The 17,147-nt window shown below is 40.0% G+C and overlaps 2 protein-coding genes across 2 annotated transcripts; both read left to right on the plus strand.

Moving 5' to 3' along the window:
• The first annotated feature begins 4,450 nt into the window (after nt 1-4,450).
• LOC134214499 (B9 domain-containing protein 2) lies at nt 4,451-5,049 on the plus strand. The gene has a single exon (XM_062693857.1). The coding sequence runs from the start codon at nt 4,516-4,518 to the stop codon at nt 5,047-5,049; it is 534 nt and encodes a 177-aa protein (XP_062549841.1). The 5' UTR covers nt 4,451-4,515.
• LOC134214498 (tectonic) lies at nt 5,030-10,121 on the plus strand. Its single transcript, XM_062693856.1, has 4 exons — nt 5,030-5,413; nt 5,471-5,662; nt 8,564-8,720; nt 8,783-10,121. Exons 1-4 carry the CDS (start codon nt 5,030-5,032, stop codon nt 10,039-10,041), a joined length of 1,992 nt encoding a protein of 663 aa, XP_062549840.1. The 3' UTR covers nt 10,042-10,121.
• The last annotated feature ends 7,026 nt before the right edge of the window (nt 10,122-17,147 follow it).

Raw genomic sequence — 17,147 nt, forward strand, 5'->3', positions numbered from 1 at the left:
CTTGAGAACCATAGTTTATTGTTTATATGTACTTTCCAATGGTTTTTTTTTGCATATCAGAAATAAAATAAATATCGATTAAGTTCAGATTAATATAAAATTTTCTAAAACTCTTCTATAGTTTGAATTTGAACCTAAATTAAATTACAAAGTTCGTGGTTTACCAGCAGTGTTCTTTTTATGTATAAGACCTATTTGAATTTAATTATAATCTATGTTGCTGTTCAGAAAAAATTTACATTTGTAAAGTGAATTGGTTGACAATCATACCAATCCCCTTTACATGCGAGGAACTTTTTTGAACACCAGCATTTGCAACCAAATAAATCTTCCGATTCATTTGAGGTTCAAATCCGCAGAAAATAGAACTAAGCGGTATGACAGCTTCAAGTACTTCAAGTATCTCAATTGATATAAAATTAATCTAAAATGGCTCAAAAATTCTCAGATTCAAAATAAATATCGCAAAACAACCTGAATGACTGCTGGTTTACTCTAAACATTTAAAAAGTTTACAATGATATAGAAATGCTAATATCCTCTTCCAAACTTAGACGACGTACATGTTCAAGTTCATGATAGAATTAAAAAAAATATTGACGAACTTCAGACCGGACCATTATTCAAATCTAGCCGCACAACATGGTTAGCTTGGTAGCATTATACGTTACCGACGAAAGGAGATCTCTATCAAATGTGATCCCAAATATGCAGACTAGAATATGCCTTTTCGGCGATAGAAAGCCGTCAGCTGTTCTATTAATAATCGTTAATACTTGCAAAAAAGAATATTCTATGAACTTCGTTACTCTTGAAAGGATGCAATTTGGAACCACTGTAGAATAAACCGTAAAATCTCTTCTCCACAGAGAAACAGACGTCTCACTTAGAACAAAATGCAATCAAAATCATCGTCACGGAAGCATTATTGCCCAGTGCTAAATGCAGTGTGTGTGGCCAAACGGCAACCAGATGGCGGTAGTGTGCAAACGTCAACCACAAGCAAATCCGATGGAAGTGCTATCGGTGGCCGATTGACCACCTACAAAAATTTGAATCCACCGTTAAAAAGGTGAACGATGGAACATGTGTTGAGTGAGACGTCTGTTTCTCTGTGTCTTCTCCTTAATTCAAGAATAGTTGTATCATTACATTTGGGTTTGGTTGAGAAATATTACACTTGTTTCTACGCTACGTTTATCAAAGTGCAGTATAATGTAATGTCGCAAATGACTAGATAATTATTGAACACTTTGGTCCTATCTGGTCCAGACCTTATCTTACTTATGTGGATATGGATTTGATGCAAAATGTAATCATAACAGATAAGACAAAATTAAGGTATATGCGACATGCTGTTCTGATAATAAATTGCCTGGGAATTAGCTAAAATCATCGTTTATGAGAAAGATTACTATGTTGACCGAGCATTTGTTTGGCGGATTGGAAATCGGTAGTTCTCGGTAGGAATTTTGAAAAATCTGTAGTTTTCGATCTTTCGTCTGTGAATCGGTACCGAGAAATCGGTAGGTCTGGCCACCCTGTGCTCAATGCACTAGCTTATTGCGGTTTTTTATTCCGTGTATAGTAGAAAATCGAAAATTTGTTTTCAATAAAATGAAATATCTACAGTTATCAGACGTCACAACTCATTTCTGATTAGACGATCCCCACCAGTGCGTAAATAAAGCCATAATAGCAACCTCTATCATGACGCGAACTCGCACCGGTCGTTGGTAAACGGGTTTGGGAAATGTAAACGCAACCTTCGGTGAATAGCGAGTTGGCAAATTTGGCGACCCGTTCCAACCGTTGCCAAACCATCACACGGAAATATAAAGTAACCCATAAATAAAAAATCTGCCATCTGCTGAAAAATTGTTCGGGTACTCATCATCAAAACCATTGTGATGGAGGTCAGTTTAGTTTGGATTTCAACTGATTGGCGGCGCTAGTGCATATGAAATAACCTGATAGGTTAGATATCTCGAAATCTGGATTTTTTAGAATATTGGCGTCTTCTACAAAGTTGTTCGGGTGGTCAAAACCATCATGACGAAAACAAATTTAATTTGAAATACAACCGCTTGGCGGCGCTAGTGAATTGGAAATAACCTAAAAGGTTAGATATTTCGATAGTTGAAATCTTGATAATATTGCCGTCTTCTACAAAATTGTTCGAATGATTAAAACCATCATGATGAAAGCAAGTTTAGTTAATAATACAACCGCTTGGCGGCGCTAGTGTATTGGAAATAACCTGATAGGTCAGGTATCTCAAAATATGTAATTTTTAGAATATTGCCGCCTTCTACAAAGTTGTTCGGGTGGTCAAAACCATTACGATCAACGCAGGTTTAGATTAAGATATAAACGCTTGGTGGCGCTAGTGTATAAGAAATAACCTGCTAGGTTAGATATTTCGAAAACTGAAATTTTTAGAATATTGTAGTATTCCACAAAGTTGTTCGGGTGGTGAAAACCGTCATGATGCGAGCAAGTTTAGTTTTAAACACAATCGCTTAGCGGCGCTAGTGTATAAGAAATAAACTGATAGGTTAAATATCTCAAAATCTGGAATTTTCAGAATATTGCCGTATTCTACAAAGTAACTTACCATAAGACGAGTTCGTACAATTCCATTTAGGGTAAAGTGCCCAATAGTGGACCCTCCAGCCATTTTTGCATTATTACTGCACAATGTCAAAATTTTGCAATGAAATTCTATCGGGAGAACCTACCTTACAGTCCTATGATTTGATTACATGCATTGGAAATGCTATGGAAATTAAAATTAGATGATTTTTTACAATTCTATAAAAAATAAACACGAGAGTGTCCATTATAGGAATATTTTGGGGGTCCATAATAGGGAAGCAGAACGTCCCGAAACGGGACATGAAAATCAAATGAAGTGTCGACTACAGGGAAGCAATTCCCCATTATGGACCCCCAGGGGGTCTACTATAGGGCAAATTCAGTTAGACTTTAAAATGTTAATTTCAACGAATAACGTCGTGTATTTGGGCGTTTTATGTATGTATCGTGAAGAGGGGATACAGTGCTTGTTGTTAGATATCAAACAGAGTTAATATGTTGAAAATTTCTAAGCCTTATGACAGGAACAGCAAAATTCCGCTACTAGAGGGTTCACTATTGGGCATTTTACCCTAATTCCACCACTTGGTTGTACCTTTGACAGATACTACAGTAAGACGGTAAGACCATCTTCAGTGTCTCGTACTTGATTCGATTCGACTCAACTCGAGCGCTAACGAGTATTGCGGTTTCAAACTAAACTTCTGGTTTTGACTACCCTTTTAAATCTTACATAATAACCAACCTAACAGATAATTCGGATAACTTTGTAGAAGATGGCCACTTTCTTACTCTAACGGATTTAGAAATATTTAACCTAACAGGTTATTTCTCATATACTAGCGCCGATATGCGTATGAATTCCAAACAAAACTAGTCTCCATCATAAATGTTATGGCTACCCGAACAACTTTGTAGAAGACAAAATCTTTCTAAGTCTTATAGATCTCGAGATATCCACCTCACTTAATTATTGCATATAAGCTAGCGCCACCTAGCAGATGTGTGTCTAGCTAATCTGATAATCACAAAATGTATTACGTACATATTTATATTACAAAAGATGGGGCGCGTTCTGAAAGATTTGAAAATAAATAATATTTTTTTCCTGATTTTATTTATTTCCGTGTTTGCCTCAATAGCAACCGGATATTCACCACCGGTGCGAAGCATGATTGCACTTCAACAACCTTGATGGAAACAACCGGTGCGAGAACAAGTGCATAAATAAAATATGAACGCATTTCGTTCCTATATTAGACACTCATTTGGATACACATCGGTGGGGATCGTCTTACAGACTGGGTGGCGAAAATTAAATATACCTCTCCGTTGAACTTGCACGTCCGAGTACACCGGCTAATTGAACTCGACTGACAAAATGTTTAGTGTACTTCATACAAAAAGTGTGACATATGGAAAGGGGGGTTGAAAATTTTCATTTTTTGCGTTACGTAATTAATGGATCTTCCCTCTTGGAAACCAAGATATTTAAATTCAAAATATAATTCCAATAAAAAATCCATCAATCATTATAATAATGATTCATCCATGGATTGCATTGATATTTTTGCGATTTTTAGACACTTTGCCCCTTTCGCTGTTATTATTCGTTCTTTTTCCTCCCTCCTCAATAAACCATGATTAATTAATGGCTACTCAATGCTATAAAAAAGTAACAACACTGAATCAAAAATATCCACCATCGTGAATTCCACGTGCTTTTACCCAAGCGGCACATGCGAAGTAGTTTAATATTCCTCATGTACCCTTACACGTTTCCATGGTAACCGTATGTTTGGTTACTTTGTTTGAAATCGCTCCTACGATAAATTACAACAAAAAACGGAAAGCGAAGACGATATTTATCACCATCTACAGAATCTTCCTCCAAATTCGCCTTGAAAATGAAGTTCAATGGCTGAGCTACACATCCTCGGAGAACTGTGTCACGCGTCCGACTTTGAAGAACCGAACCTATTCTGCCGGTGGAGTGTCCAGTTTGGTTCGTGCTGGAAAGTGATCGAGGGACACTCGGAAGGGCAAACCTGTGCCAGCACGGCCCGCATTGAGCGGAAGTCCCACTTCAGCACCCCGATCGATCTGCATTTGGCTTGCCGGGGCATTCAGGGTTGGCCAAAGTTTCACATCGAAGTGTACACGGTGAACTCGTTCGGGAATTACTGGCCCGTGGGGTACGGGTTCGCTTATTTGCCCACTCAACCGGGGCAGCAACGGGTTCGGGTGGCAACGTGGAAAGTGTCTTCGGCTAGGTTGGTGGACACGGTTCGGGAGAAATTTCACACCGGAGGATTTGCGGTGGCCAAAAGTGATATTGTGTTTTCCGGGATTGAACGGTACAAGTTACTAACCAAGTCGGCAGGCTGTGTGGAATTGGAATTGATGTTGATTTTCAAAAACTTTGCTGAAAATGGCGTTGAGTTGCGGTAGGGTAGGATTGCTTCTGGTTATGATGACTTATGTGGTCACATGTGATCGTGATCTCCGTTTGGCAAGAATGGTGAAAATCGACGTTTCCAAAGTGAATCAGAAACAAAATAACGACACAACAACTGTAAGCCCAGGGAATCAAACCGAGGAGGTTACAACGACGGGAACATCTCAGTCTACATTAGCTGTGAGCCCAAAGGAGGAAAACGTAACTACACCTTCGCCGACGACAACTACGATGATGACCACAACAACTGGAAGCCAGCTTACGACTACCACCGAAATATCATCGTTTGAACCGCCAAAAGAAGGGCGTCTCATCAAAAAAGTTCCATCGGGGTATTACTGTAAATGTGACCTGAAGGTGACTGATCAATTTTAAAATACAAATCAACTCATATTTAATTTGACTCGATTTCAGATAAATATCTGCGATGTGAACTGCTGCTGTGATATCGATTGCAGCGATAAAATTCTAAGAACATTTGCTTGCAATGAGGAACAGTTAGATATAGATGAGTACCTTCACCAGGATGGCTTACAATCATGTGAGGTCCAAGGAGGATTGTTTTGTTTGGTTGGTGAAAGAACCAACGCCAAGGATGGAGCAACGGTAAGGCTGGACTGGATTTATTCAGTAAAACGATAGTTGCGACAAAAGATTAATGATCAATACAAACACTGATGACGGGAATTTTTATCACTCAGCAATTATTTGTACATTGCATGGATGTTAACACCCAAGCTGTTTTATATTTAATTAATTCAGGCATTAAAGACTACTTTACACATCGGGAAAATTTTCCGCCAGATTTTGGTCCCCGTGCATTTCAAATGGGGCCGGGATTTTGATTTTCCGTTCCCGGATCACGAAAACATCGCATATGTAAAAACACATGGGGAAAAAATCCGCGGAACAAACTCGCGAGGTGTGATGCTACCTTCAAGGCTGATTTACAGTTCAGAAGACGTGTCCCGGGATTTGGTCTTCCATGTAATTTAAATGGGGGCGAGATTTGCGTTTCCCGTGACAAGAGAAGAAGTCTACACGAAAAAATAATTTCCAGAATTGTAAACCCATTCGCGGGAAAAGTGTACGTTTAAAAATCTCATCTCTACACATGCTAATTCCGCGGGGAATCAATTCGGTTTGAATTTATTCCGCACGGGAAATGCGTAATCTCTGACGAAATTTTATTATGGAAAGAACTTAGTAAAATGGGTTGTGAAAAGTGAGAAACGTGAGAAGTGTAAAGAGCACTGTGTAATGAGAAGCAAAAATGAAAATTGAGAAGTGAACAGGTAGAAATGAGTAATGAGAAGCGAGCAGTGAGAATAAGAAGTAAGAAGTGTAAAACTAGAAGTGAGAAGTGAGAGTTGAGTAATGAGAAATGAGAAATGAGTAGTGTAGTGGGTAGTGATAATGAGACGCGAGAAGTGAAAAGTGTGAAGTGAGTTAAAAGGAGTGAGAAAAGAAAAGTGAAAAGTGACTAATGAGAAGTGAGAAATTTGTACGAAGTGAGCAGTAGAAATTGAGAAGTTTGAACGAGAAGTGAGAAATAGTGATTAGTGAGACGGCCTTTCTTTCTTCCTTTCTTTCTCATTCACTCACTCGCTTACTCATCCTCTCTCACCCACTCTTTTGCACTTACTCATTCTCTCTCACTCACTCACACTCTATCACTCTCACTCACTTACGCACTATCACTCACTTATTCTCACTCACTCACTAACTCTCACTCACTCGCTTACTATCACTCATTCACTCTCTCTCACTCACTCAATCTTTCACAGACACTCAACTCACTCACTCTTTAACTTTCACTCACTCATTCACTCGCTCTCACTCACTCACACTCACTAACTCTGGCTCGCTCACTCACTTTCACTAACTCGTTCACTCACTCACTATCACTCACTCACTCACTTTCTCTCACTCACGCACTCTCACACACACACTTATTCTCCTTCACTCACTTTTACTCAATCACTTGTTCACTCACTCACTTATTCACTCTCACTCACTCATACTAACTCTCACCCTCACTTTGACTTACTCACTCACTGTCTCAATCAGTCACCCTCAATCACTCTCACTCACTCGCTCACTCATTTCCTCTTTCTCCCACACATTCTCTCTCACTCACTATCTCCCTTTCTCTCGCTATTTTTCACTCTTCTCGTTATCTTCCCCTCTTGTCGCTCGTGTGTGTTTGTATGAAGAAATCCGAACCAAAACCCAGAAGTGTAAGCCTAAGCACGGGCGGGGATACGCAGATTCTCAAAACCCGAAGCAAAGTCCTGAAGTGTAAACCCAATCACGGAAAATGTTTTGATAGTGTAGATAGACTTATCGGCGGAAAATTTTCCCTGACAAAACCCGGAGCAGAATTGCGTAACAAATCCCGCGGACACGTTTTCCGAACTATAAACCAGCCTTTAAGGCTACCTTACACCTCGGGAAAATTGTCCGGCGGATTTTGGTCCCCGTGCATTTTAGATGGGGCCGGGATTTTGATTTTCCGTGCCCAAATCCCGAAAATATCGCACATGTAAAAACATATGGGGAAAAAATCCGCGGGCCAAATTCCCGAGGTGTAAGGCTACCTTTAAGGTAGCCTCAATCCTCGGGAATTTGGTCGGCAGATTTTTTCCCCATGTGTTTTTGCATATGCGATGTTTTCAGGATTTGGGCACGGAAAATCAAAATCCCGGCCCCATTTAAAATCCACGGAGACCAAAATCCGCCGGATAATTTTCCCGAGGTGTAAGGTAGCCTTAAAGACATATTACATATGCGATGTTTTCAGGATTTGGCCACGAAAAATCAAAATCCCGGCCCAAATTAAAATGCACGGGATTCAAAATCCGGCGGAAATTTTTCCCGAGGTGTAAGGTAGCCTTAAAGTTAGCCTCACACCTCGGGAATTTGGTTCGCGGAATTTTTCCCCATGCATTTTTACATATGCGATGTTTTCGGGATTTGGGCACGGAAAATCAAAATTCCGACACCATTCAAAATACACGGGGGAAAAAATCCAGCGGAAAATTTTCCCGAGGTGTAAGGCAACCTTAAAGGCTGTCCCGAAAACATCGCATATGCAAAAATGCATGGGGAAAAAATCCGCGGACTAAATTCCCAAGGTGTGAGGCTACCTTAAGGTGGCCTTTACTATGTTAAACTCGATATGTGCAGATGCCTACTGTGCATTGTGAACTACCTGTCTACCATAGTTCATGCTGTGCTAAGGGGTTTAGTACAGAGGTCTATAATAAACGTCTAATGGTAGACATATTGCCCAGTATTCAAAAAAATCCTTCTTCTATAATTGTGAAAAGATTATGAAAAGAGTTTACCTTAAGAATCTGTTCTTACCACCTTCAGCCTATGATCATCGCGTGGATCTTTGTAACGAGTGATATTAAACAATCCTTCATTAACAGGACATAACCAAATCTAATTTAAATTACAAATAATATGACATATATTTACTGTTTTAACTCTTTGTTACAGTTCTACGACCCAAATCTCAAAGACATCGCATTCAAACGAAGATGGAACGACATATTTCCTGTCGATACCTACCCAAAAGATAGAACGACCTCATTCTATCGTGTGAACGACATTATCAAATTGTACAACGAAACCAGTGAGAAGGTTGAAACCGTTAGTAAGTATACTGCAACCACTTCAAATAATTATTCTTCAAGTCTAACAATCATTCACCCTTAGATCTTCCCCGGTCCCTCACCAACTCCGAATGCCAGATTATGCAACCAATTCGCTTCCTCCAGGACCAAATCAACGAGTGCCAGCGTGCCTCCTTGGACGAGCTGGAAACCTTCATTACCGCATTTATTGAACAGCAATCAAACTCGCGTTATCTTAGACTGCCCAAAACGGATATCATGGAGCACTGTTTGGAAGATGATTGCTTCAATAGCACAATACAATTCTGCAACCTTACCGGACTTGACTGTCGGAAAACTAACAAATCTGAAGGCGTGGATGACGATTCCGACGAGGAAACTTGGTACTGCCCAGAAATCAGGTTGGAATTTCATCACAATTACACCCATCTGGAGGGGTTGATCATTAAATTTCTCTGTGGCCAGTTGCAATTCATTGAAATGGGGGGAGATAAGATTTGGACAAAATTAGATGTTAAATTTGCTCGACCAAACGAGGACAAATACTCACGACGCCTCAGCGGTAATTTGGGTTATCTCAAAGGAAAACCGTTGATCGTGTCAAACCTGCAAATTCCAGAGAACGACACAGTCGAAACCAAACGAAGCGCAAAGTACATGTTGAGTTACTTCACCAACGGGACGAGACTTCCAGATGAATCGTTTCGCATGAGCCTACCTAAGAGTAAACAAAACAAATGCGTGATGGATGATCGAAGTTTGATTCTCTTTGGGGAGAACTCATGGAACAGGTGTAACTTTCATCCACAACTAAATGTGACAATCGAGTCCAACTTTACGGAAGTCTGCAACGTACTGCAAACGGAAATCAATGACATCATTCTTCCCGGCATTCGTCCACAATTACAAGAAGGTAACTTCGAGTTGGTCAACTGGTTCGCATCAATATACGGCAATCCGGTCAACCGAAGCTCGGATTGGATCCAATTTCGAACGGTGAACGTCATCAACGAGAATGTGAGTGGTGTTTTGTCTTCGGACAAGACGGATTTCAACTGCAACAACATGCTGATCAACGTACGGTACCAGTTCTTCCACGCGCATACGACGGTACGAAATGTACCGCGGCAGCATGTGTTACGGGAAGCGGAAATAGTGTTCGGACCAAGGGTGAATTTGCAGTTTGCTTTAGACGAGGATATTCGGGTGCCAGTTTTTGTGCAGGTGCAGTTCTTCGACTTGACATCCAGTGCAGTAAGCTTCAGATCAAGGTTGGCTTCATTCAGTTGGAAAATATTGTTAGTCGGATCAATTCTAGTCGTTAAGTGTAAAAGTCGTTAGGATAAGCAAAACATGGAAATAAAATATGTAATGAGATGTCACTGACCTTCGAAATAAGATGGTAAATCTATATGAGCTAGACACGGTTTATTTAGAGCAGGTTCTTCTGGGAAAATATACTATTCCTTTCCAGTGCGCTCATGGAGATGCAGAGGATTCCTCGGTCTCTTGTAGCAATGAGTGTCGAACTAATTTCCCTCCCCTTATCCTTGACTGTGAGGACGTAGCCGTTATTGGTCTTGAATTAAAGAACCTCCGAAGCATGTACAGTGAGAATAGCTTTCTAGTCCCGAGAAAACTATTCAATTGATGAGCTGTGCATTAAAGCTCGATCCACTTAGTATTTGGCCGTTTCTTTCCAATTACTGCGGCGCCTCTGGTGGCCGTACCGAGAAGTAAAATACATCACATCGTTGCGGAAGGTTTGTTTAATTTATGGTGAAAGTTTCATCAGTATTGATGCTCAGTAGACTGGCCCAGCTTAGTATGGGGAGAAAAAATGTTGTCGAATTCCACGGGGCACCCCCCAGGATTTTGTCTTTTGGTGAGAAAATCAATCTCTGAAAATTTCAGCTCAATCGGTTGTTGCATAAGCTGGCGCAATTGATTTGAAGTTTGTATGGGGATTTCAGTCAAAATACATATGAAAATACACCTTCGTCACTCATTCGATCTGAAAATTGTTTCTGATCGTTCGATTCAGCTCAGAATTACAAAAAGGGCAGTTGGTATGTTACAGAACAATTCCACCCTGAATTCCACAGAACATTGTACTATGATTAAATGAACTTTTACTTAGCTTTCGGCTGATGTATTGAGAGCTGGATAGTGCAATTTTGGATTTATTGATCGAATCGCATCAGCCGAAAACTATATAAAAGTTCATTCAATCATCATACAATGTTCTGTGAAATTGTTCTGTAACATACCAACTGCCCTTTTTGCGATTCTGAGCTCAATCGAACGATCAGAAACAATTTTCAGATCGAATTAGTGACGGAGGTGTATTTTCCTATATATTTTGACTGAAATCCCCATACACACTTCAAATCAATTGCGCCAGCTTATGCAACAAACGATTAAGCTGAAATTTTCAGAGATTGATTTTCTCACCAAAAGACACAATCCTGGGGGGTGCCCCGTGGAATTCGACAACATTTTGTTTCCTGGGCCAGTCTAATGCTCAAGTTCAAAAGCTATCGAAAATGGAACGCGAGAGATGGGAACAAATTTTGCACACTCACGTTGGAAACCCAACATGGTCAGGAGGAATTATTTCAAAGTATCTAAAATTTGCGAAATTGACTGTCAAACGCTATCGGGAAACACTATTGCTGAATCGCGTAGCACAAAACAATCGAAGAAATGGAACATACCATCAGAAACAACAAGTGAAAGTCTGCAGAGCAGTTCGGAACCATTTTGGGATTTCCTTGCATGATTTAGCGAAAAAGTTCACTGCGCCGTACAGCACAGCTCAAATAATCTGTCGGCGTGAAGGTTTCAAGTCGTATGATGTCAATAAGCGTCCCAACAGGACCCTGTAACAGAACCTGGTTGCCAAACATCGCGCAAGAATGAAATTAATATTAAAATTGACCTTTAATTCCCGGGACACAAGTTTTACCTTGCCAAACGGAAGGAAAATTCAAATATGTATATGCAGGCAAGATTGCCCACAAATTGATGGTATGTCAAAGCATCTGCAGTTGTGGAAAGAAAACTAAAGTTTTCATCACTGGAGCGACCATAAATGGGCAAATATACAAGGAGGAGTGTCTTCAGAAGCGATTTTTGCCATCAATTCAATCACACGAATGGCCAGTATTGCTTTGGCCTGACTTAACAAGCTGCCATTACAGACGGGATGTGATGGAATGGTATGAACCGAATGATAATGACGTTATTGAAAAAACTATCAACCCACTAAAATGCTAAAATTTTCGTTCCAACGAAAAATATTAGGCAATTATCATAGGGAAAATTGAGAAATGGTGCAAAACAATCAGAAAACCATCTTATATGTAGAAGTGGTGTGAAAAAATGACAGATTAAGTTGACCGTTCTACTGTGCAAAAAATAACGAGTGGTATAGAAAGAAAAGGCCGAGATTTCATCCGAAATGCCAATGAATCATTTTTCGATATTTTTTCCTTCAAAGTTTATTAAATTCCCTGTATAATAAAACTTGACCCACCGTTTTATGAACTTTTTCGGCAAAGAAATGTCTAATTTCGTGCGGCCAAATTCTATGTGGATCAAGCTTTATTTGTTGTTTCTCGGCCAATCGCGACCAAACTACGACAATTCTTGAGGAACTTCATGAAGGAATTTCTGAAGGAACTTCTGGAGGAACTCTTAGAGGAATTCTTGGAGGAACTTCTGGAGGGATTCCTGGAAGAATTTCCGGAGGGATTCTTGGAGAAATTTCCGGAGGGATTCTTGGAGAAATTTCCGGAGGGATTTCTGGAAAAACTTCCAGAGGGATTTCTGGAGGAACTTCCGGAGGAATTATTGGAGGAACTTCCGGAGGAATTCTTGGACAAACTGGCGCCAAACATTGATTTCTGGCTACTACTCATCGAGCATATTCTGGCAATAAACATACTGCATGGGTTTCCGGTGGTTTTATCAAAGCGGAAGTCTGCCATATTGAATTCAAAAATGGCGCCAAAATGCGACTTCTACTCATCGAGCCCATTCCGACAATACCCAGATTGTATGGAGTTTGGTACTCTGCAAAACGATCGATTCCTCATCCATAAAATTATTCAAAGTGTTTTCAATTCAAAAAGACTTAGAAATATTTTAGCTGCATTCCGCGTTAATTCGAAAATCCATGTGAAAAACCTTGTAAAGAACCACGCAAAAAACCGTGTAAAAAACCTGGGCGTAGTTACTGCTGGAATAGTCAATTTGAAGGTTTAGGATAGAGAAACAGAAACGGTGTAGAAGCCCATTTCCAGTTCTAGCGATTGCTACTTGTTACTTGGGCAGTCCAGTTAAAAAGCGCCCAGTTAGCGAACTGTTATGGGCCAAATACAATGGATACGTTTGCGTGCGTTTTGACAGTTTTCCCATGGGAAATACCCATCTAAAATTTTGAATTAAATTTGGCTTCCGAAGAAAGTTATGAACAAATTAGTCAAATGACATGCAAATGACATTTTACAAGCCTGATGCCAGTATTTTTCTATTGCCGAAAGGCGGTTCAGATCTTTCGTCACGAAATCAACATCATTCCAAATTAAGAGATTCTCGGGGAACATCACATTTTTCCTTGGGTGTCACTTACAGGTTTTCTGGAATCTGGTTGAAGTCCGGCTTCACATATGTCTTGTCGTCCATTACGTTTTCAATCCGATAAGACAGACATGCTGTAGCTACAACAGGTTCAGTGCTTCTGTCTCGCGATAGGTTGTATGAATTCGACTCATACAATGAGTTTGGAAGTACTTGCGGGAGTACTGCCGCTGACAAATCGTTTCGCGGAATTATCATCTCGGTTCCTCATCTGTTGTGAGCAGGGTTGTAAATTTTCGGCAGCACTGGATGAAGGTGTCATGGTTATATCATGTTTTTATTTTCTTCCTGCTTTGAAATCAACCTCACATTCCCGGAGAGGCAGAAAAGTAAACAACAGAACTCACATCACCCACTGCGCCGCGAAGATGAAATTTACCACAGCAAAATGTACACATTCACCCACCAAATTGAAAAAATTCACCACGCGTTTAAATGGGCCACTCACAGTCATACGGTACGGCGCGAACTGAGCAGCCTGTCAGAGCGACTTGTGAGTGGCTGAATGCGAAATTGAACTGTCGGTGTTGGAAGTGATTTTTCGGCTGCACCCAGTCGCACTCACCACGGCGGCGATGAAGGCGACTGCAGATTATACTGAGATCCATGTTTTTCACTGCATTGACTGTGAAATATTTCTACCCTGGTTGTGAGTGAGGTTCTCAATCTATTAGTCATTTGAAATTCAAAAAAAAATGCTCTTACGAAACCCTCAAACTCGTCATATACCATGGGGGACCGAAATCCGTCCACCTCAGGAGAAATCAATAAATTAACACTAGGTTTCATTCGTTCAGAAAATCGTTGTAACTAAATTTGCAAATGGCTATATCTCAGTGGTTTTTCAACCGATTTTCTCAGTTTTTTCACCAACCTCTTAGCCATCTCTTCTAGTTTCTGGACATTGCAAAATATTGTATCTAGGGGTGTTCAATTTTTCACTAGAGCTGTGGGAGTAAAGCAACGGATTTAGAAAAATGCGATTTTGGAGATATACTCATATTTTATTACCAAAAATGATATCTATTCATATAGTGATGATGGAAATATTGAAATAACACATAAAAGACATCACCTGGAACATAAGAACACATTTTGAGCATCCCTACTATGCATACGATGATAATTCGGTACCTTTAGGAACCACTTTACACTACAAAATGTATGAAACTTCAGAAAATGTTTTTAAGCATGTTGTCTACTTTGAACTTGTTAAAATAAATGTAAACTATATACGAAGCATATGTGATAATAAATTATGATGTTCTAGGATCTCCGAACTGTACTGGAATTTGAAACAAATGGTCTATCGAATCAACCAAGGCATCCATGATGTCCTCTGCCGCGGTGTCAACCCAATTTTGGCCTCCGAGTATTTATCTTTCACTTGCGTCTCAAATCCAGGCATTTGAGATGTTGTAAAATCTCCAAATTGTCCTGGAGTTTGAGTAAAATGGTCTATCGAAACTAAGGCTTCCATGATGTCCTCTGCCTTAGTATAAACCCTACTATGTCCTCCGAGTATTTGTATTTCACTTGCGTCTCAAATCCAGGCATTTTAGTTGTTGCAAGATCTCCTAATTGTCCTGGAGTTTGAGTAAAATGGTCTATCGAATCAACCAAGGCTTCCGTCCTTCAAATCCAGACATTTGAGTTGTTGTAAGATCTCCAAATTGCCCTGGAGTTTGAGCAAAATGGTCTATCGAATCAACCAAGGCTTCCATGATGTCCTCTGCCGCGGTATCAACCCAGTGTCTTTTACTGTAAGATTCGGTTTCAAACTACCGAATGCACAATGTTTTGTTTTGTTCCGCCGTGTTCCACTATTATTTAGTATCAACTTAAAATAGTCCTTAATGTACGTTTTTCAGTATTATTGTTACATAAACAATTAAAAAGTGGCTAACATGATTAGTTATTTATTGCAAGGTTACAATCTCGACAAATGAAAATCATTCGTCTTAAATGTGGCTGTTTCGTCTTCATGGAGATTATTACTTTGCTAGGATGGAGATTGTTACTATACACGGTAAGAAAAAAGTACCTAATTTTAGGTACTTTTTTTCTCTTGCATCTTCCTCCCTCTTCCCTTTGTTGTCATAAAATGAAGAGCAAAACCACTCAACAAGGGCAGTAAAGTGTGGGAACCCAACGTTAAGTAATCTCATGTTTACAAAAGTTGAGTAAAATTCACCTAACTTTTGGTTAGTTTCTATTTAAAATTAAGTATATTTTACTTAATATTAAGTGAATTCTACTTAATTTCGAGAAAAATTTACTTAATTTTGGGTTCCTACACTTCAACTCTAACGTGAAATCTGTGCTGTTATACGCTAGCGAAACATGGTGTGTATCAGTGGATAACACTCAACGGCTGCTGGTGTTCATTAACAGATGCCTGGGGTATATAATTCGGGCCTGGTGGCCTCAAAACTGGATCTCAAACAACGAGCTCCATCGTCGTTGTCACCAAAGGCCGATAGCAACAGAAATTCGGGATCGGAAGTGGAGCTGGGTCGGCCACACTCTACGTAGGGGAAGACTGGAACCCAGCGGGACATCGCAGCAGAGGCAGACCCAGAGGCTCATGGCGGCGAAGCCTCAATAAAGAAATAAAAGAAGTCGACCGAAATCTAACCTGGCAACAGGTTAAAGCGATAGCCGGGCATCGCTCAGGATGGAGATCTTTCAAGTCGGCCCTTTGCACCACCGGAGGTGTACAGGATCCATAAGTAAGTAAAAAAAACACTGCCCGAATAAAAATGGACTATTGGTTCAATAGTGTAAATAATTGAATTACCATACAATGTACGGTATACAATAGGATACATTGTTTCTTGATGGTTGCACAGATTGTATCAACACTGAGGATACTGTACATCAGCGGTTCTCAACCTTTTAATTGCGAAGTACCCCTTCAAACTATTGCATTTATATAGGTACCCCCAATTTTTTTCGATGTTAATTAAAATAAGCGTAACTATCAAGATAAATGAAAAACGGGTGTGGAAACTAACGAGATATATGTCTCTTCAAAAAGTTGTCTGAAATGATCGTTATTCCGTGAAACTTTCCAATTAAAATTAAGTTTATATATCAAGCTTCCTACAAGACTTTAAGAACTTTTGGAGACTTCTGAGCCTCTTGAATGAAGGCTTCCAAGCCTCTTAAAAGAAGGTTTCTGAGCATCTTGGAAGGAATCGTCTCAGTCTCTTGAAAGAAAGCTTCTAATCTTCTTGAAATAATAAAATGAAAATAGGCTTCCGAGCATCTTGAAAGGAAGTTTCTGAACATGTTGAAAAAAGGCTTTTGACGAGCCTCTCAATCGGAGGCTTCTGAGTATCTTGAAATAAGACTTCCAAGCCTCTTGAAAAAAGGCTTTAGAGCCTCTTGAAAGGAAGCTTCCGAACCTCTTGAAATGAAACTGCCGTGCCTCTTGGAAGAAGGCTTTCGAGCCTCTTGAAAGGAGGCTTTCGAGCCTCTTGAAAGGAGGCTTTCAAGCCTCTTGAAAGGAGGCTTTCGAGCCTCTTGAAAGGAGGCTTTCAAGCAGTGTTGCGAAACTCTTACTCGCGAGTAAACAAATACTCACTCTTTACTCATTTTGTGAGTAATACTCAGGCCGTGAGCTACTCACTAAAAACTCATACTCATGCAGTGAGTAGGACACCAAACTCACTGCGAGTATTACTCACGCAGTGAGTAACTCACTTGTGAGTATAGACTGTGAAACTCAGACGTGAGTGAGTAAAAGTACTTTTGGGGAGTATGGTAAAAGAGTGCCAACAAATTACGTAACGCTTTTG

Source organism: Armigeres subalbatus, chromosome 2 (assembly GCF_024139115.2).
Source record: "Armigeres subalbatus isolate Guangzhou_Male chromosome 2, GZ_Asu_2, whole genome shotgun sequence".
Classification (NCBI taxonomy): Eukaryota; Metazoa; Arthropoda; class Insecta; order Diptera; family Culicidae; genus Armigeres; species Armigeres subalbatus.